Source organism: Pseudophryne corroboree, chromosome 10, assembly GCF_028390025.1.
Source record: "Pseudophryne corroboree isolate aPseCor3 chromosome 10, aPseCor3.hap2, whole genome shotgun sequence".
NCBI lineage: Eukaryota > Metazoa > Chordata > Amphibia > Anura > Myobatrachidae > Pseudophryne > Pseudophryne corroboree.
This window is the reverse complement of record NC_086453.1, coordinates 173,929,673-173,951,304: the sequence shown is the minus strand read 5'-3', so window position 1 is coordinate 173,951,304 and position 21,632 is coordinate 173,929,673. Positions and strand designations below refer to the sequence as shown.

The 21,632-nt window shown below is 47.0% G+C and overlaps 1 protein-coding gene across 1 annotated transcript in view; it reads right to left on the bottom strand.

The window, feature by feature from the left end:
* RIMKLA (ribosomal modification protein rimK like family member A) overlaps positions 1 to 21,632 on the bottom strand; it is a 477,074-nt gene that overhangs the window by 10,239 nt on the left and 445,203 nt on the right. Inside the window, exon 4 of the mRNA XM_063942942.1 lies at positions 7,234 to 7,437. Within this exon, the coding sequence (XP_063799012.1) occupies positions 7,234 to 7,437 (204 nt within the window). The remainder of the gene's footprint in view (positions 1 to 7,233; positions 7,438 to 21,632) is intronic.

Here is a 21,632-nt window from a genome sequence, read left to right as displayed (position 1 = left end):
CGCTCAGTATGATGACGTCTCCCTCAACAATCTGCTCCTTACTGGGCCAAACCTAAACAACAGCCTCATAGGAGTGCTAATTCGCTTTAGAGAAGAGCCTGTGGCAGTAGTAGCTGACATCCAGCAAATGTTACATTGCTTCATAGCCAGGGAAGACAATCTGAACTACCTGAGGTTCCTGTGGCACAAAGACAACAACGTCAATAATGAAGTCATAGATTACCGGATGAAGGTACATGTATTTGGCAACAGCCCTTCTCCTGCTGTAGCAATCTATGGACTCAGGAGAACAGCCCAGGAAGGTGAGAAGGACTATGGATCTGACGCTCATCATTTTGTTGAAAAGAACTTCTATGTTGATGACGGACTTAAATCCCTACCCACAAGTGAAGAGGCAATCGATCTCCTCACCAGAACACAAGAAATGCTTTCTGTAGCAAACCTCAGGCTCCACAAGATTATCTCCAACAGCCAGAAAGTAATGGAAGCATTTCCTTCTGATGATCCTGCCACCAACTTGAAAGATCTTAATCTTGGTTCTGATGTTCATCCCATACAACGCAGCTTAGGCTTGCTCTGGGACATTAAAGAAGACATATTTACATTCCAAGTATCAGGCTATGACAAACCTTTCACCAAACGAGGAGTTTTATCTGTCATAAACAGTATCTATGATCCTCTTGGATTTGTAGCTCCAGTCATCGTTCATGGCAATATGTTGCTGAGACAGTTAACCAAGGTGAACTTAGACTGGGACACTCCATTACCTATTGAGCAACAACAAAGGTGGGAGACGTGGAAGAAGTCGTTGAAGATATTAGAACAACTCCAAATACCACATTGTTACACTCTGTGCTCCCTTTCAGCTGCCACCAGGAGAGAAATCCACATTTTCTCAGATGCATCGATGGAAGCCATAGCCGCAGTAGCCTACCTGAGGATCTTTGAAACCAACAACAAACTACACTGTGGATTTGTCCTGGGTAAAGCCAAATTAACCCCAAAACCTGCACACTCTGTACCAAGACTCGAGCTTTGTGCAGCTGTGCTAGCAGTAGAAATTGCTGAAGTTATAAAGGATGAACTGGACGTTCCAATTGATTCATTTGCATTCTACACAGATAGCAAAGTCATGCTTGGTTATATACACAACCAAACAAAACAATTCTATGTATACGTCAGCAACAGAGTAGAGCGCATCAGAAGTTTCTTCACTCCTGAGCACTGGCATCACATCACCACTAGCCTTAATCCAGCTGATCGTGGAACAAGACCTTCACCAGCACCCAACCTTTGTGACATGTGGTTGTCACCTCCAAGATTCTTATATAATGATCCCTGCTTACCTCCTACCAATACCAGCTATGTGCTGGTCGATCCTGAGTCCGACAAAGAAATTAGGCCTACAAGCTCCACGCTCTACACTACCGTGACTACAAAACTGAAGCTGAAGTCACACCGTTTTGAGCGCTTCTCAAGTTGGTCATCCTTAGTAAGAGCTGCTGCTTGCCTAATCCACATTGCTCACTGCTTTTCAAAGGTCAAATACCCAGAGTGTCATGGTTGGCATATCTGTAAAGAACACCCTACAGTTGCAGACCTCGAACATGCAGAGGAGGTTCTCATTCGGTGTGTACAACAAGAAATATACTGTCAAGAAATTGATGGGATCGCAAAAGGAGTCAATCTGTCCAAGAACAGTGCACTCTTTGAACTGAACCCAGTAATGGATCAGCACAAATTGCTCAGGGTGGGCGGCCGTATAATGAGATCCAATTTATCTGGCAAGGAACACAATCCTGTCATCATACCAGGTCGACATTATATTGCTACGCCGCTGGTTCGATATCATCATAAACGAGTACAGCATCAAGGCAAACAGTTTACTGAAGGTGCCATCAAGTAAGCCGGCTTGTGGATCATAGGTATGAAGAGATGTATCTCCTCCGTGCTCCACAGATGTTTTAAGTGCCATAGGTTAAGAGGAAGACACCAACAGCAACAAATGGCAGATCTTCTAGCAGATCGTCTAAGTACAGATCCGCCCTTTATCTACGTTGGAGTGGATGTCTTTGGTCCATGGTCGGTCATTACACGAAAGACCCGTGGTGGAGCCGCAAACAGCAAACGGTGGGCCGTGTTGTTCACCTGTCTTAGCATCCGTGCAGTACACATAGAAGTAATTGAATCTATGGATTCTTCTTGTTCCATCAATGCCCTCCGAAGATTCTTCTCTATCCGTGGACCTGTCAAACAACTGAGGTCTGACTGTGGCACTAACTTTGTGGGGGCCTGCAAGGAACTGCAATTATACAATTTCTTATTTAACAATGGGTGCACTTGGATTTTTAATTCCCCGTATTCTTCCCACATGGGAGGATCCTGGGAACGTATAATTGGAATCGCACGTAGAATCCTCGATTCGATGTTGCTGGACTACAAGTCATCTCTTACCCATGAAGTTTTAGTCACCTTTCTTGCAGAAGTATCTGCCATAATCAATGCAAGACCAGTCGTCCCAGTATCCTCAGACCCGAAGTCTCCAACCATTCCTACTCCAGTCACTCTTCTTACCCAGAAGATTGGAGCTGCTTTAATTCCTCCTGAAATCTTACACAGCAAGAACATTTACAGACGTCAGTGGACACAGGTTCAACACCTGCCCAATGTGTTTTGGCATCGCTGGAAGACAGGGTATTTACATATGCTTCAAAGTCATCACAAATGGCAGATGTCAAAACCCAACCTCCAGATCGGTGACCTTGTTCTTTTGAAGGATAAAGAGGCCCATCGCAATGAATGGCCAATGGGATTTATCACCAAGGTTGTTCCCAGCGACGATGGAAAGACTCGTAAGGTAGAGGTTAAAGTGACCAAAGGAGGCTCTGCCAAAGTTTTCTTCCGTCCAATCACTGAACTAGTACTTCTTCTTCCAAAGGAAGATATCACATAAAGAAGGACATGACTACTAGATTCACCTCATGATGGGAAGTATTCTACCTCAAACTTCCAGCTATAATATACCATCGACACCTTATTATTTGGATCATACTGTGGGTTGGTGGAAGTGTTTGCAAGTTGCAGCTTCCCCAGTCCGAAGATGGGTTTATCACTTTGAACTTGATCTAACATTTTCCTACTGTTATGGATTACAAGCTTCAAGACCTTCAGCCACAAGACTCCGACTGAACTTATTTCTTGTTATCGTTGTTTATTGTTACAGGTTTTCTCTTTTGTCTTACAGGTCACAAGATTAGTTCTGGACTTCATCTAAGGACATTATTATGTTTGATTTATCGTGAAATCTAAAGATTTCAGACGGGTAGTGTCATGTCCCACGATATATGTGTTTCATGTGTTGTCATGTTTTTATTGCAGAGCTTTGCATTTTGTTAAAAATTTGTCCCTCCTGATTTCCTGTAGCCAGGTTCTGATGTCATTAGTCCTGCCCTCATCCTGTCCTCAGCTCTGTGTGTCTGCCATTTTAGATTCTGACCAGCTCTGGTAAATCATCATCTTTTCACCTACTGCTGTTTTGTACATAACTACAAGAATACCAGCTTGAAATAAACCCTCATCTGGATTCTTCACACATGTCTCGGAGTTGAGTTGACACTATCTGACAAGGTCTCTCGGTGTGAGTACTGGTTAATGTAGACATATACCCAGAGTACCTGTCTGAAGAACACTACACTTACAGCCTAGTTATTAAATCAGAATAATCCTGACTGCTGGGATCCTGACAGCCAGCAAACTAAATGCATCCCTGCTATACTTATAGTTACTGTTAGGCTACAGAGCCGAGGCTGATGAGATTCGAAGTGCTCACCTTAAAGTGATGGAGTTATTCAGGAGTCAGTGCCGTTTCTAGTGGCAGGCCAGTCATGCAATTGCACGGGGCGCCCACCACGGTATTTTTCTGTGTCCATTAACTGCTTTCCCTCCTCCCTGTCATTAGTATTCTGCTCGTGGGCGGAGTTTTACGTAATGACGCGTTTGCATCATGACGCAAATGTGTCACTTTGCGAAACTTCACCCCCCGAGCAGACAACTATGACAAGGAGGTAGGGGAGAAGAGGAGCGGCTGGTGGGCTGGCGTGGTGGGCTGTGGGGTGCTGTACACAGCCCTGACTACAAGCATTACACACCCCTGGCATGTCATTACACACCCCTAACATTACACACCCCTGGCACCCATGGCAGTATACACCCTTGGCCTGGCATTACACACCCCTGGCATTACACATGCCTGGCCTTACACACCCTTGGCATTACACACCACTTGCACTCCTGGCATTACACACCCCTGGCAACAAGCATTACCCCTGGCAACGAGCATGACACCCATCCCAGAGCATGAAACCCATGGCGACGAGCTTGGATCCCAGAGAATGAAACCCCTGGCAACGAGCATGACATCCAGCATGTGAAACTCTTGGCAACGAGCATGTAATTTAAAAGTAATTAGAAGCGTTACTGTAGGGCTTAATGTATCACGGCATTGCAGTATGTGGCATAATATGGTGCAATGGGCATTACTGTGTGGGGCTTAATATGGTGGAATTTTTATTTCCCTAGTGGTGGCCGAGGTCTGTTGGTGCAAGGTCAAAAACTGGGGTGTAGTGTAGGCTCTTCCTGCTAGGCCACACCCATTTTTGTTAAGCCACGCCCGTTTTAGCGAGGACCTGCCCCCTCACTGGGATCGCGTACAAATTTGTGTTTGTTATATCTATTTGGGGAAGGGGGGGGAGCGCATTTTTAAATCCCACACTGGGATCCAAATTGGCTAGAAACAGCCCTGCCAGGAGTTAAACAGAATAGAAATAGAAGGACAATGGAGAACAATCTATCAGCCAACTCGTAAGGACTGCTTTCATCTGACTACTTACTCTGGATCCCCTCCTGACCATATTCTCCATCCATGCGACTGGACCACTTTGCTCTCTTACTGCTGTGAATTTCATCTACTGCTCCCTGAAACATGTGAAATCTAATTCCATTACATTTGTATTGACCTCACCACTGTTTTAATACTGCATTTTATGCCACAGTGTTTTGCTTTCTGTTATATTTTCTTCCTTTGACCCCACTATATGCTACACCTGCACCAGTGGTGTCCGGTGGGGTGAGGCAGGTGAGGAAGAGCCTTTTCTGTCATACTAACGTTTGCGCCAGAGTTCTGACTGTATTAAGTATATGAAAAATGCAAAGAACATGTTAGAAATATCTTCTTTGTATTAGTCTAATCATTTTTATAGACAAAACTCTGGAGTAAAAAAATCTATGTCAGGTGAGGCAGTGTCTCCCCTGCCTACCTTTTCTGCACATCTCTGATCAAAACTCACCAAATTTCCAGGCTCATATATTGTGTGTAAATCTGGCTCTGGTGCTAGCCAGTGCCTCCTGAGCCATTTACCTCACCGCAAATCCCTGCAACTATCTGCACACCCTACCAGCAGCAACCGACACAGGTGGTCATTCCGAGTTGTTCGCTCACAAGCTGCTTTTAGCAGCTTTGCACACGCTAAGCCGCCGCCTACTGGGAGTGAATCTTAGCATAGTAGATTTGCGAACGAAAGATTAGCAGATTTGCGAATAGACAGTTCTTAGCAGTTTCTGAGTAGCTCGAGACTTACTCTGCCACTGCGATCAGTTCAGTCAGTTTCGTTCCTGGTTTGACGTCACAAACAAACCCAGCGTTCGCCCAGACACTCCTCCGTTTCTCCAGCCACTCCCGCGTTTTTCCCAGAAACGGCAGCGTTTTTTTCAAACACTCCCATAAAACGGCCAGTTTCCGCCCAGAAACACCCACTTCCTGTCAATCACACTACGATCACCAGAACGAAGAAAAAACCTCGTAATGCCGTGAGTAAAATACCAAACTTAATAGCAAATTTACTTGGCGCAGTCGCACTGCGGACATTGCGCATGCGCATTAGCTACTAATCGCTCCGTTGCGAACAAAAATAACGAGCGATCAACTCGGAATGACCACCACAGTGCGCCTCAGATGGATTCCTCGGATGGTTCCTCAATGGACAGGACGTGCTACATGTGGATTTATTCATATAGAGTATATCAGTTTTCCAATATGTGACTAGGGTCCTTGTATGGCTTATCTCTCACAGACCTCCGTAGTACGCCCACATGGCTGTCTTGACCAATACGCTCATGGATGGGATGAAAAAGACATGGACCTAACTGTTATGTTAGGACTCTGTTATTTTGTTTAAACTACTCTAGACGCGACCTATTCCTTCCAGGGTAATTCTACATAGTGCGCCCAAGACAGCTGCCTCGTCTTGTACCTTTCCTTTACATAACACTTGGAATTTATTTTCTAAAGTCACTGCTTCAACCCTGCATTATGCCTAGTCTTGGCTTTTTTCTGTGTGTTTTCTTTTTGCTGTAATACAAAGGCCCTCATTCCGAGTTGATCGCTCGCTAGCTACTTTTAGCAGCCGTGCAAACGCATTGATGCCGCCCACAGGGGAGTGTATTTTTGCTTTGCAAGAGTGTGAACGTCTTTGCAGCCGAGCGGTACAAAAATCATTTTGTGCAAAACAAGACTAGCCCTGCAGTTACTTATCCTGTGCAATGAATCCAGCGACGAAGGTCCCAGAATTGACGTCAGACACCCGCCCTGCAAATGCCTGGACATGCTTGTGTTTCCCCAAACACTCCCAGAAAACGGTCAGTTGACACCCATAAACGCCCTCTTCCTGTCAATCTCCTTGCGATCGGCTGTGCGAATGGATTCTTTGCTAGAACCATTGCACAGCAACAATGCTCTTTGCACCTGTACGATGCGTGTGCGCATTGCGACGCATACGCATGCGCAGTTTTACATTTTTTTACCTGATCGCTGCGCTACGAAAATCGGCAGCGAGCGATCAACTCGGAATGACCCCCCAAATCCTTTGTAAAATGTGTTGTTGGTTTTTTTTTATGTCTGTAAAGCGACTTTGAGTCCTGCTGGAGAAAAGTGCTATATAAATAAAATTATTATTAATATTATTGTTTTGTAAAACCACTGTGTTCACCATCTGGCTGGCAGCGTGAGTCCATGGTTGTAGCCACTTATTGGCATGGTCACACAACCACAACAACCCATCGTATATAAATATACTTCTGCACTGAATTGCTGGTGACATAAACCTATGCTCACCATCTGCAACGCCCACTAAAATAATCTCAGTGTTTAAAAAAAAATCTCCCTCTATCTGCACTTACCCAAGCAGCAATTGCTCTGCATTCTTCCATCAGTAGAACAGCGCAGCATTGAGCCTATCACGCATCCTCCAACAATAACCACCTGGACATCCTTCCCATGGGACTCCTTCACGTACTTCTGAAACAGGTATGGGGCATTGTGCCGCAGCAGATGGCATATGTCCAGTAAGTGGTGCTTATCTTGTGCAAGAAACACGGCTTTCCCTGGAAAATAAACCAGTACATTACTTACTGTGCATACAATTACATAGTACTTGTGTAATGGTGGGAGAATATAAGACAAAAAGTAAAGTTGCAGCCCTCCAGGTTAATGTTTAAACAAGAAGAGACGATGAGGAAGCCGCCGAGTTGCTAGAAGGCGGAGAAATGCGTAAGACATCCTTTTAAATATCCGGTACCGGTATTTGGGACTCTGCAAATTGTTCTACAAAAAGCCCCCCCTTTGGATACTCCGGATATGGCACCTCGAATGTGCTGAAGGCACCAGGAGCCGGGAGGCGCTTCCTATGCATTGGTGGAAGCGGGGTTAAATTCACAGGTGATATAAATGCTCACTGTGTCTGCTTGCTGCATAACTTTCTAATTATCAAGCTTGTGAATCTTACTAACATATTAACATCAAGTTGGACTAATCCACTCGCCACCGACTGGGAATGTAATGCTATTTGAATATGCCTATTTCAACCATACGGAGTCTTTAATTAATATGGGACTAATGAATTAATGGCTTGTTTCTAATTGCATATATTACTGCAGTCGAAGTGTAATTGGATTTTTTGCATAAGTTTCCAAGTTTTGCTAATTTGCATGTTTTTATCCGGTCCGGTTTTAATTGATAAATCCATTTTTAAATTGTGGTAATAAATTTATACACATGTACATTAGCGCTGTTGTAATTGTTTGTCTTGTGTTTTGCTAAAGGGTTGAGTAATCCCTTAAACAGCTGCTGAATGTATATGTGGAATTAGTTATAATTTATATTAATTTATATTGATTTGAAGTACTGGCCCTGATTAGCCGGAGGCGCTGAATTTCTCTCTGTTTACTTACAGTTAAAGACAAATGTAGGACAAGTACAGGGTATATAAACATAGCTGCATCAGTAGATGACACTGAAATAATTATCAGGTTGGCAGAAAGGGTCTGATCCTGGAAATATTTTTGAAATGAAAATGGCAATGGACAGTGAGGAGTCAAGGATTACTCCAAGACAGCACACTTGGGGGCTAGACGAGATAGTATTGCTGTATATGTGTGACAACAGATCAAGACGACACTTGCAGCATGAATGTAACACAGGTCTTTACTCAGCCTGAGACAGACACGTAATGATATTAAACAGCAGACCAAACAGGAAGTGAGTCACCTCGGCATGACATCACTTCCCTAGATACACAGGATGCATTTACATTCCCCCTTTTAACTGCTTGGATACAATAAAGTCTTGGAATTTTGGGTCGGGTTTGGACACACGGCCCGATCTGGTAATGGTACACTGGGAACCTATAGGCATGTCCGCTGTGACACCAGAGGGCTCTATTACTTCAGAAGTGGTCTCTGAGGAGGGACTGTTCATGCAATGCGAATTATCACTGACATTAGTTGCAGCTGTGGTAGAAACTGATGAGTCAGGCTGTGTAGAGCTTTCTTCAGGTACACTTAACAGATGGCGGCGGTTGCGTTCATAGAGGGCATTATCAGACTGTACCATGTAGCTATTTGGACGATCTACAGGATGCTGAACCACTGCCATTCTGTCAAACCCTTGCTTGGTTTGCATGCGGACAGGCTGGCCTGGAGACAGTGGTGGCAGGCAGTATGCTGATCTGTCATAAGAAGCTTTGGCAGCCATTCTGCGCTTGTTGATGTTCTCCTGTACCCAGGGCCGGCTCTACCATTAGGCAGCTTTAGGCGGCTGCCTAGGGGCACCGGCCTCTGGGGGGGGGGGGGGGGCGCCACTGTATTAATCTAGCAAAAATCTGAAGGATGTCTCTGCATGCAGCCTCCTCCTTTTACACTGAGCTGGCTGCTGCTGCAGGTCTAATCGGGAGGCATTTGATATGCCGGCTGTCGGGATACCGCCAACTATTCTCCCTCTTGGTGTGTCCTTGACACCCCTGGATGGAGAATGAATAGCGTGGTATGCATAACGCGCCCGCAGCGTGGCGAGTGCAGCGAGCCCGCAAGGGGCTCTTTTGCGCTCACCCCGCTGCCGGCATGCTGGTATGTTGGGCACCGGGATCCCGACAGCCGGCATAACATAGTAGACCCATCTAATCATATGTATAATGATTCAATTCACCCCAGCCCACCTGCATCTCCCCTCCGAGAGGTGGTTGTGGGGTTTGCAGGTTAGGGGGGCTTTGCTGAAGCTTTGCCTAGGGTGCAGAGAGACCTTGCACTGGCCCTGCCTGTACCTGTGGCTCTACTCTGGGTTGCAGGAGCTGCTTTGCCATTGGGATGCTTGTGCGGGTGTGCCGTGCTAATAGGCACTGTGCAGGGGATGGAAGTCCATCTCGGGGTGTGTTTCTCAAGTTTAACAGTGCCAAGTACATGTCCGATCCATCTCATGCACACTTCTCCATTAGGTGCTTTGCAGAGCGGACTGCATGCTCTGCCAATCCATTTGACTGTGGGTAGTGTGGACTACTAATGATGTGCTGGAAGTCCCATGTATTCGCGAAGTCCTTGAACGCTCTACTCTTGAATTGCATGGCATTGTCAGTGATCAGCTGCTGTGGGGTGCCATGTGCTGCAAAGTGTCTCTTCAGCTTTGCAATGACCATTTGACTTGTGGTGCTGGGCAAGTAGTTTATTTCGAACCATCATGAATAGGAGTCAACTAGTACCAGGTACTCCTTCCCCCTCCATTCCATTAGATCAGCTGCAAAAATGGACCATGGAAGATCAGGAATGTCATGGAGCAGCATGGGCTCCCGTGGCTGGTGTGGACGCAGGGCATTGCAGGGTGCACAAAATGAGACAGCACGGTCAATGTCATCATATATGGAGGGCCAGAACGTGGTTTCACGGGCCCTACGCTTGGTAGCCGGCATGGCCCTGGTGCATTTTCTGGGTGTAGAACGTCTGAAGTGCAGCCGGAATAACAAAGAGATGACCCCGCAGGATGGCACCATTAACCACGGTGTTAGGGTCTCCTGCCCTGTGCTGCCACGTCGTCATGGCAACCGGGAGACAAGTGCTAGTGGAGTAACCTGAGCGCAGCTGATACTTCGGTTCGGGTCTTTTGCTGTGCAGTGGTTATAGGCTCTGTGCACGGCAGGGGATCCGGTGCTGGTTTTTGTGCTCACAGTCTGTGAGGTCTGAGTGGGGCGTGGACAGCACCTGCTTTATAAGGCCTCTTTTCAGGGTAAGCAGATGCTGCTGAATCTTTGTTGGTTAGTCAGTTCATGAAAGTTAGCCAGTACTGTGTAGCTTTGTATTTGTTTGTTGCTTACTGCAAATAGGCCTGGGGATTTGGTATTACACTCTGCCAATCCAGACCTAGCAGTAAGACTGGAGTCAGTCGTTTAGCTTGCTGGGGTTCTGTTACTACTCTGTGAACTTAGCAAGTTTGCGGCTGTATTCTAAGACTTGCCTGTCTAATCCTGTCTCACTGTGCTAGGTGTCAGGGGTCAGTTTAGTGGCAGTAAGCTAAAACCTGTGCACTGCAAGTGAGAAATAGGATTGTGGAGACTCTCCTTGTGTCTATCATTCCATCTCTGACCAAGGAGTTTACTGCCACACCCGTTGGTAACCCTTTAGGGTTTTGCTGTTGCCCTTAGCAACAGCATTTCGGGTTCTCTACGTATTAAAACACAACATCTTGCTTTTTCCATCTGTGCAGTTCTAATACAAGGGAGATACCCAGTTCCTTAGCCTCTGGGCTTCTCTGTTCACTTTGTGTGTATTTTGTTACCCTATTACCTTCTGTGTACGTTATGTCATATTCCCCAGTTTGTCTGTGAGTCCATTTGTTTTGCATAACAGTTCAAACACCAGTACATTCCTGCAGACACTGGAGTGCATAACAGTTCTGACACCAGTACTTTCCTGCAGGCACTGGTGTGCATAACATATTCAGCAGCCTAATACTCCTGTTGAAATTTTGTGGGAATATGGAGCATACCCCTCAAAATACGTTGCAACAGGTGGTCGATCAGGTGCAGGTCCTGACTCGACAATTTAATGATTTGTCCATTAAAATGCACACCTCCCAGGCTGCTGGCGGAGCTCCCACAGCAGCAGCACCTGCAGGGGTTAAGGAGCCGAAAGTAAATCTCCCGGATCGTTTTTCTGGAGATCGCTCGCAGTTCTTTTGTTTCAAGGAGAGCTGCAAGCTATACTTCCGGCTTAGGCCTCAGTCTTCTGGGTCGGAGATTCAGCGGGTGGGCATAGTGATTTCCTTGCTACAAGGAGACCCACAGGTCTGGGCATATGGGTTGCAGCCTGACTGTCCGTCGCTTAAAAGTGTTGATGTTTTTTTTACGGCACTGGGCATGTTGTATGATGACCCTGACAAGACGGCCTCAGCCGAGGCTCAGATTTCGATCCTTAAGCAAGGGCGAAGGCCAGTTGAGGTTTACTGTACGGAGTTTTGGAGGTTGGCCCATGATACCCAGTGGAATGACCCAGCCCTGAGACACCAGTACCGAAGAGGTCTTTCTAACCAGATAAAGGACCAACTGGTACAATATCCCTTGCCTGATAGCTTGGATCAGCTCATGCAGTTATCCATCCGGGTGGATAGACGGCTGAGAGAGCGTAGGCTTGAAAGGGGGACTGAGATTTCCTTCCTTCCCAAGGGAACCTCAGACTCTGAGGAATTTTCTGAGGAGCCTATGCAGATTGGGGCTACCCGCCTCTCCTCGCGTGAGAAGACGCGGAGGAGACAGCAGGGGTTGTGTTTGTACTGTGGGAATAAAGGTCATGTGGTAGTATCATGCCCAGAAAAGCCAGAAAACTTCAGGGCCTGAGGGTGATGGGAAATATCCTGTCAGGCCAGAAGTCAGAATTTCCCAAGAAGACTTTTATCATTCCGGTGACCTTGAAGATCCTCGGTCAAACTGTCAAGACTGAGGCCTTTGTGGACAGTGGGGCCGACGGGGTTTTTATGGACCGCCAATTCGCCCTGAAACACTCTGTTCCCTTAGTACCCTTGGCATCGGAAATTGAGATTTGTGGGTTAAACGGGGAACCATTATCCCAAGGTAAAATTACCTCTTGCACTAGCCAGATTTCTTTGTTTATTGGAGCCACACACTCTGAAAAATTGTCCTTTTATGTGACTGTCTGTACTTTTGCCCCATTGGTGTTGGGGTTACCCTGGTTAAGGGCCCACAATCCTCAATTTGACTGGGTCTCTGGGGAGATTCTTAGTTGGGGTACTGATTGTTTCAGGAGTTGCTTGAGCCTTCCAGTCAGGCTCTCGCAGCTAAGTTTGCCAGGATTGCCAGGGTGTTATGCAGATTTTGCGGACGTGTTCTCCAAAAAAGTTGCAGAGGTACTACCTCCCCATCGCCCCTATGACTGTGCCATTGATTTGTTGCCAAATGCTAAGCTTCCCAAGAGCAGGTTGTACTCCCTGTCACGTCCTGAGACTCAGGCTATGGCAGAGTACATTCAGGAGAACTTGGCTAAGGGATTTATCAGACCTTCACAGTCTCCAGTTGGGTCGGGGTTCTTCTTCGTGGGTAAAAAGGACGGTTCGTTGCGACCCTGCATCGACTTCAGGGAATTGAACCGTATCACGATTAAAAACTCATACCCACTGCCTCTCATTTCGGTCTTGTTTGACCAGCTTCGTACTGCCACCATTTTTTCTAAGATTGACCTACGCGGTGCGTACAATCTAATCCGAATAAGAGAGGGGGATGAGTGGAAGACTGCCTTTAATACCCACTCAGGGCATTATGAATATTTGGTGATGCCTTTTGGGCTCTGTAATGCCCCGGCAGTCTTCCAGGATTTCATGAATGATGTGCTCAGGGAATATTTGGATAGATTCTTAGTTGTATACTTAGATGACATCCTAATCTTCTCCCATTCCCTGGAGGAACATCGGAAGCATGTACGCTTAGTCCTCCAGAAACTCAGAGACCACCGGCTTGGGGCGAAGCTGGAGAAGTGCGAATTTGAAGTTCAGCAAATCGCATTTCTAGGATATATTATCTCCCCAGAAGGTTTCCAAATGGAGGGTTCCAAGGTACAGGCAGTCCTGGATTGGGTGCAGCCCACTAGTTTGAAGGCGCTTCAGCGTTTCCTGGGCTTTGCAAATTTTTATAGACGATTTATCGCTGGATTTTCGTCTATAGTGGCGCCCTTGGTGGCACTCACTAAGAAAGGGGCGGATGTTGCTCACTGGTCTTGTGAGGCTAAAGCGGCTTTTGCCCGTCTCAAAAGGGCATTTGTTTCGGCCAAGGTGCTGCGACACCCAGATCCAGAGCGTCCTTTTGTGGTGGAGGTGGATGCCTCTGAGATGGGTATTGGGGCAGTGCTTTCTCAGATGGGAGTGTCTGATAATCGCCTTCATCCCTGTGCTTACTTTTCCCGTAAATTTTCGCCTGCCGAGATGAATTATGACGTGGGTAACCGGGAATTGTTGGCTATTAAGGATGCACTCGAGGAGTGGAGACACTGGCTTGAGGGGGCTAAGTTTGTGGTCTCAATTCTCACTGACCATAAGAATCTGGCATATTTAGAGTCAGCGAAGCGTCTCAATGCCAGGCAGGCACGATGGGCTTTGTTTTTTGCTCGCTTTAATTTTTTGATAACATATCGCCCTGGGTCAAAAAACATCAAGGCTGATGCGCTCTCGCGGAGTTTTGCTCCAATCCAGGAGACCACCGAGGAGCCGTTGCCCATTGTTTCCCCATCATGTATTAAAGTGGGCATTACCCAGGACCTCTTATCATTAGTCCTTAGAGCACAGGAGCAGGCTCCTCCAGACCTTCCGGTAGGTCTTTTGTTTGTGCCTCCTAGGTTAAGACAGCGAGTGTTCCTGGAATTCCATGCCAAGAAGTCGGCAGGTCACCCGGGTATTGCCAGAACTCGGGAGTTGCTATCTAGGGCGGTGTGGTGGCCCTCGGTGCCTAAGGATGTGGATCAGTGGGTTCGGGCATGTGACATCTGTGCCCGAAATAAGACTCCTAGAGGGGTTCCTGTTGGCCCATTACATCCACTCTCTATCCCATCTAAGCCATGGACCCACATTTCAATGGATTTTGTGGTGGACTTGCCCAAATCCTCGGGGATGACAGCCATCTGGGTTGTCGTTGACAGGTTTTCGAAGATGGCGCACTTCGTTCCACTGGTTGGGCTGCCATCAGCCAGACGCCTGTCTGAATTATTTATGCTGCATGTTGTGCGTCTCCACGGGTTGCCACTTGATGTGGTCTCTGACCGCGGATCCCAGTTTGTGGCCAAATTCTGGAGGGCATTTTGTTCCGATCTCCAGATTTCTGTCAGCTTGTCGTCAGGCTACCATCCGCAGTCTAATGGGCAGACTGAAAGGGTGAACCAGTCCTTGGAGCAGTTCCTCAGGTGTTATGTCTCCAAGTGTCAGACTGACTGGGTTGCTCATCTGTCCATGGCGGAGTTTGCCTATAACAACGCGGCTCACTCTGCTACAGGGATCTCTCCCTTCCTTTGTGTGTATGGGCATCATCCTAAGGCCAATTCTTTTGACCCCCTGGACTCCACGCCTGGTGGTTCCTCTGTGGTTTCGGTCCTTAGAGGTATTTGGCGGAAAGTGAAGAAAGCCCTTGTGTCTGTGTCATTAGTGACCAAAAGGGTTTTTGATAAGCGGAAAAGACCCTGCAGCTTCAAATTAGGAGACTTCGTCTGGTTGTCTACCAAGAATTTGAAGTTGAGACAGCCATCTCATAAGTTAGGGCCCCGGTTCATCGGCCCTTATAAGATCACCAGGGTTATCAATCCGGTGGCATTTCAGTTAGATCTGCCCCGTTCTTTGGGTATCAATAAAACATTTCATTGTTCCCTTTTAAAACGGGCGATTAGTAATCCTTCTTCCAGTGGAAGACCTTCCCCTCTTCTGATACGTGGCCAGAGGGAGTTTGTTGTTGAAAGGATTCTTGACTCCAAGGTGGTTCGGGGTCGGCTGTCATTTTTGGTGCACTGGAAGGGGTATGGCCCGGAGGAGCGGTCGTGGGTGCGCAGTTGTGATCTTCATGCCCCCAGACTGATACGCTCTTTCTTCTCGCAGTTCCCCGATAAACCCGGTGGTAGGGGTTCTTTGACCCCTCGTCAGAGGGGGGGTACTGTTAGGGTCTCCTGCCCTGTGCTGCCACGTCGTCATGGCAACCGGGAGACAAGTGCTAGTGGAGTAACCTGAGCGCAGCTGATACTCCGGTTCGGGTCTTTTGCTGTGCAGTGGTTATAGGCTCTGTGCACGGCAGGGGATCCGGTGCTGGTTTTTGTGCTCAGTCTGTGAGGTCTGAGTGGGGCGTGGACAGCACCTGCTTTATAAGGCCTCTTTTCAGGGTAAGCAGATGCTGCTGAATCTTTGTTGGTTAGTCAGTTCATGAAAGTTAGCCAGTACTGTGTAGCTTTGTATTTGTTTGTTGCTTACTGCAAATAGGCCTGGGGATTTGGTATTACACTCTGCCAATCCAGACCTAGCAGTAAGACTGGAGTCAGTCGTTTAGCTTGCTGGGGTTCTGTTACTACTCTGTGAACTTAGCAAGTTTGCGGCTGTATTCTAAGACTTGCCTGTCTAATCCTGTCTCACTGTGCTAGGTGTCAGGGGTCAGTTTAGTGGCAGTAAGCTAAAACCTGTGCACTGCAAGTGAGAAATAGGATTGTGGAGACTCTCCTTGTGTCTATCATTCCATCTCTGACCAAGGAGTTTACTGCCACACCCGTTGGTAACCCTTTAGGGTTTTGCTGTTGCCCTTAGCAACAGCATTTCGGGTTCTCTACGTATTAAAACACAACATCTTGCTTTTTCCATCTGTGCAGTTCTAATACAAGGGAGATACCCAGTTCCTTAGCCTCTGGGCTTCTCTGTTCACTTTGTGTGTATTTTGTTACCCTATTACCTTCTGTGTACGTTATGTCATATTCCCCAGTTTGTCTGTGAGTCCATTTGTTTTGCATAACAGTTCAAACACCAGTACATTCCTGCAGACACTGGAGTGCATAACAGTTCTGACACCAGTACTTTCCTGCAGGCACTGGTGTGCATAACACACGGTGAGTTCATCTCTCATACAGTTCATTGGAAGAGGATGGCCAGCTGTTGAGAATCACAGCAGAGAGACGCTGGCAAAGATCATCCACAAGTGTAGCAGCACGCAGTTCATCCAGCCGCTTGGTAGAGAGCACCTCCACAGCCATGACCTCATAGTCATCCTCAGTAGTGTTCATGTCAGTAGTCGAATGGAAGGCTCGAGACAGAGCATCAGCAACGTACATTCCTTTGCCTCGCGTATATATATATATATATATATATATATATATGACATCTAAGTGGTACCACTGCAGCTTGAGCATCATGCCCTGAATGTGGGAAGAAGCAGTGTGGATGGGCTTCTTCAGTATGGTGATGAGAGGCTGATGGTCAGTTTCCACCATGACAGCATGGCCATAGATGAAGTCGTGGAAACGGGTGCAGGCGAACATTAGTGCCAAAAGTTCTTTCTCAATTTGTGCATACCTGGTTTCAGTGTCAGTGAGAGCCCTGGAAGCAAAAGCCACCGGTTTGCGTTGTTGGAGGCACACGGCCCCTAGACCACTCTGTGAAGCATCGGCAGAGAGGACTACCGGATCATGCACGTTGAAGTATCGCAGTACTGGGGGATTTGTCAGCATGGTCTTCAATCAACAGCAGCCGTATATGTGTCCAGTCAGCACCATTCGGAGTCCTGGTGGAGTAGCTGCCGCAAAGGTTTCACTGTATTGCGGAACAAATTTAGATAGGTAGTCGGTCATCCCCAGGAAGTGCTGCAGTGCCTGTTCGTCGGCTGGAAGTGGCATATGCTGGATGGCAGTGATTTTATTCGGGTCTGGTTTGACGCCTTGATTAGTGAGTATGTGGCCCATGTACGCCACTTCTGTAACTCTAAACCTGCATTTGTCTGGGTTGAGCTTGAGGTTCAAAGCCAGGGCCCGTTCAAGTATGTGGCGCAGTCGCTGGTCGTGTTCTGCCTTGGTGCAGCCCCATACCAGGATGTCATCGACGATAATTTCACAGGTATAGCCTGCAAACAGTTGCTCCATGCAATGCTGGAAGACCTCACTGCCTGTGATGATTCCATAGGGCTTGCGCAGGAAGACATACCGCCCTATCGGGGTCATGAAAGCGGTGAGCAGGGATGAAGCTCTGTCCAAAGGGATTTGCCAAAATCCGCACTTTGCATTCAGGGTACTGAAAACGGTGTCACCTGGGTGATATGGACGCAGCAGTACTTTGTTCAAGTGTACTGGATCAATACAAAGACGTACAGTCCCATCCTTTTTTGATGCGGCTACCATGGCGAACACCCACTGTGTTGCTTCCTCTATGGGGGCAATGACACTCAATTGAGTCATTCTGTGGATCTCTTTAATGACTTTGTCTTTCATTGTGACAGGAACCCTCCGGGGGGGCACAGACAGTAGGTACAATAGAGTCATCCAGCCTCATATGGGACACAACAGGAAGCTTGCCAAGTGTACCGCAGTCAAACAAATCCTGAAAGTCTTTTATCCTTGGGACGGTAATCTGTATTGCATGTACCTCAGGCCCCAATTTGAGAAGGCATAGCTTCATACTGTCAGGGAGGCCTAGCAGTGGTTTAACCCTTTGATCCACAATCAGGGCTCTTTCTAGGCAATTTGGCTTCCAATGCGAGATTTAAAAATGTGCCCCGCCACATTGACATAACAAAAAATGCGCCCCCCCCCATAGATATAAAAAGAAAAGGGTATGCGCACGCTGAAGGCGCGCGCGCTCCCGGCAAAGGCGGCATGGCCTCGGTAAAATGGGCGTGGTCTCAGTAAAATGGGTGTGGCCTCGTCTGAAAAGACTACCTCACACCCCAGTTTTTGACCTTGCACCAACAGATCACGGCGAGCACAGGAAAAAAATAAAAAAATATATATTATGCCATACACTGCAATGCCCTTGATACATTAAATCCCCATTACGGCAGGCAAGAGTCCCCATTTTACACATTACGGCAGGCAAGAGTCCCCATTTTCCACAATACGACAGGCAAGAGTCCCCATTTTCCACAATACGGCAGGCAAGAGTCCCCATTTTCCACAATACGGCAGGCAAGAGTCCCCATTTTCCACAATACGGCAGGCACGTGTCCCCATTTTCCCACATTACGGCAAGCAAGTGTCCCCATTTTCCACAATACGACAGGCAAGTGTCCCCATTTCACACAATACGGCAGGAGTCCCCATTTTCCACATTACGGCAGGCATCCTCATTTTACACAATACGGCAGGCAAGTGTCCCTATTTTACACAATACGGCAGGCGTCACCATTTTCCACATTACGGCAGGCATCCCCATTTTACACAATACGGCAGGCAAGCTTCCCCGTTTTACACAATATGCAGGCCAGAGTCCCCATTTTACACAATACGGCAGGCAAGTGTCCCCATTTTCCACATTACGGCAGGCAAGTGTCCCCATTTTCCACAATACGGCAGGCAAGTGTCCCCATTTTACACAATACGGCAGGCAAGTGTCCCCATTTTACACATTAAGGCAGACAAGTGTCCCCATTTTACACATTAAGGCAGACAAGTGTCCCCATTTTACACATGATGGCAGGCAAGTGTCCCCATTTTACATATGATGGCAGGCAAGTATCCCCATTTTACACATGGTGGCAGGGGGGGAGAGAGAGAGAGGGAGAGGCTGACTTACGTTTGAAGCGGTTTCTCCCGCTCTTCGGCAGCCTCTCCCTCGTCTTCGCGGCACTTGGTGGTTGCCCTGCAGCTTGGCTCCCCCTCCTGGCCTCCTTCCTCCTCCTGAGTACCCAGCTCGGGGGGGCGGAGATTCACACAATGACGAGGGTGTGTCGTCACGACGCATCCGGGCCATTCCGTGAAACTCCGCCCCCCGAGCTGGGTACTCGGGAGGAGGGGGAATCACAGATCACAAGAAGTGCCGCATCGGGCACCCTGTGCAGTTGCACGGCTCGCCCGCCGCAAGAAACGGCACTGTCCACAATGTGGAATAACAAATCAGCACGGGTAATCTTTAGCTTTGTGGTACCCAGTGTGGTGATGATCTGGCCACCATAAGCTATCAAGTTGTTCTTGTCTCGTGGGTTTATTTGTGCAGTTGGATATATTTCACGTAGTTGTTTGTAGGAATTAACATTGCACTTCACTCCTGAGTCTATTTTGACCATGGCCACCTTGTTCGTATGCTTTGTTCTCAGTTTGATAAATATTTTGCCGCTCTCATCCAAGTGATCTACACTATCACAAACTGTCATGCGAACTGATTCACAACCTGGTTCCATTTCAAGCTGGTTAATCCACCAGGTGAGTAGCTATAGCGTGACTCAGACTTTATGGAAGTTTGATCTTTGGAGCGTCAGCACCTTGCAAAATGATTCCATTTGCCACATGCATTACATTGTTTATCATATGCGGGGCAGCGTTGTTTGTCAGGAGGGCGCTGTGCTGCACAGTTCCCACAAATGGAGGATTGGCGCGGAACGGCCGCCATGACACACACCTCAGCGTCCTTTCTTAGTTCCCTTGTGCCCTTTTCAGACTGCTCATTTAACATACAGATATTTATGGCAGTTTCTAATGTGAGGCCCTTCTCCCGCAGCAGCTGTGCACGTGCCTTGTCGCTGCGTATGCCGCATACGATTCTGTCACAGATGAGCTCCTCTGCGAGGATACCAAAATTGCACCTCTTTGCCAGCAGCTTTAGCGTGGAGACGTAGGACTGCATAGTGTCATCACCCTTTTTGTTTGTGCTGTTGAATACATGATTGTCCATAATTACATTCTTTACTGGCATGCAGATCTCTTCAAACTTTGCAATTAGGACGTCAGGGTCCTCTCTGTCTTCTCCGTCAGCGTATACAAAAGCACCTGATTTTTCCACAGAATCGGTGCCTGCGAGGTTCAGCAGCGTGTATCCCTGGACTTTTTTTTATTTGTCTGACAGGCCTGCTATTGAGTATACATGCCATTCCCTTTTAAACCTCAGCCAGTTGCCAGCCACGTTTTCATCAAATATCAGCTGATTTATTCTCCTCAGACCTTGTGCCACGGCATCCCAGTTCTGACACCATGTATATGTGTGACAACAGATCAAGTTGACACTTGCAGCATGAATTTAACACAGGTCTTTACTCAGCCTGAGCCAGACACGTAATGAAATTAAACAGCAGACCAAACAGGAAGTGAGTCACCTCAGCATGACATCACTTCCCTAGATACACAGCATGCATTTACAAGTGCCATAAAAGATAATGAAATTGTGGGAACTGATCAGTTAAGAACTGATTAGCTGGTAGTTTATCTCCATCCACTTTATCTCTCTCCAAGGCTTAGTACAGACACAGACGCAGTTCTGAAAAAAATGCAATTTCTGTCTCAATAGCGATCCAAGCTGAATCAGGTCCCAAATCCCCAACTCCATTTGCTAAAATGCAGCCCCAAGCTTGCAAGGAACCTCCATCATGCTTTACTGTTGTCTGCAGACACATATAACTGTACTGTTCTTCAGTCCTTCAGAGAACAAACTGAATTCTATTACAGCCAAATATTTAACATTTTTACTCCTCAGTCCAGAGAACCTGCTGCCATTTTTCTGCACCCTAGTTTCTATGTTTTCGTGCATAGTTGAGTCGCTTGGCCTTGTTTCCACTTCAGAGGTATGGCTATTTGGCCACAATTCTTCCATGAAGACCACTTCTGGCAAAACTTCTCTGAACAGTAGATGGGTGTACCTGGGCCCCACTGGTTTCTGCCAGTTCTGAGCTGACGCCACTGCTGAACATCTTCCATTTCATAGGGAAGTAAGCATGATGTATCTTTCATCTGATGCACTGTTTCCTTGGCTAACCACTGTCTCTATGGTCCTCAATGTTGCACGTTTCTTTGTGCTTGGATGCTGAGAAATACAGGCAGGTACATATTCATCATGCAACAGTGTTTGGAAAAACCTCCCCGCCGAGTTCCTTCAAAAACTGTGTGCAAGTGTACCTAGAAGAATAAATGCTGTTTTGAAGGCAAAGGGTGGTCACACCAAATATTGAATCGATTTAGACTTCTCTTTTTTTTTAATTCACTTTGCATTTTGTTAATTAATAAAAATAAACTATTAACACTTCTATTTTTGAAAGCATTCTTACTTTTAAGCATTTTTTCCGTGCCTGCCTAAAACTTTTACACAGTACTATATATACATA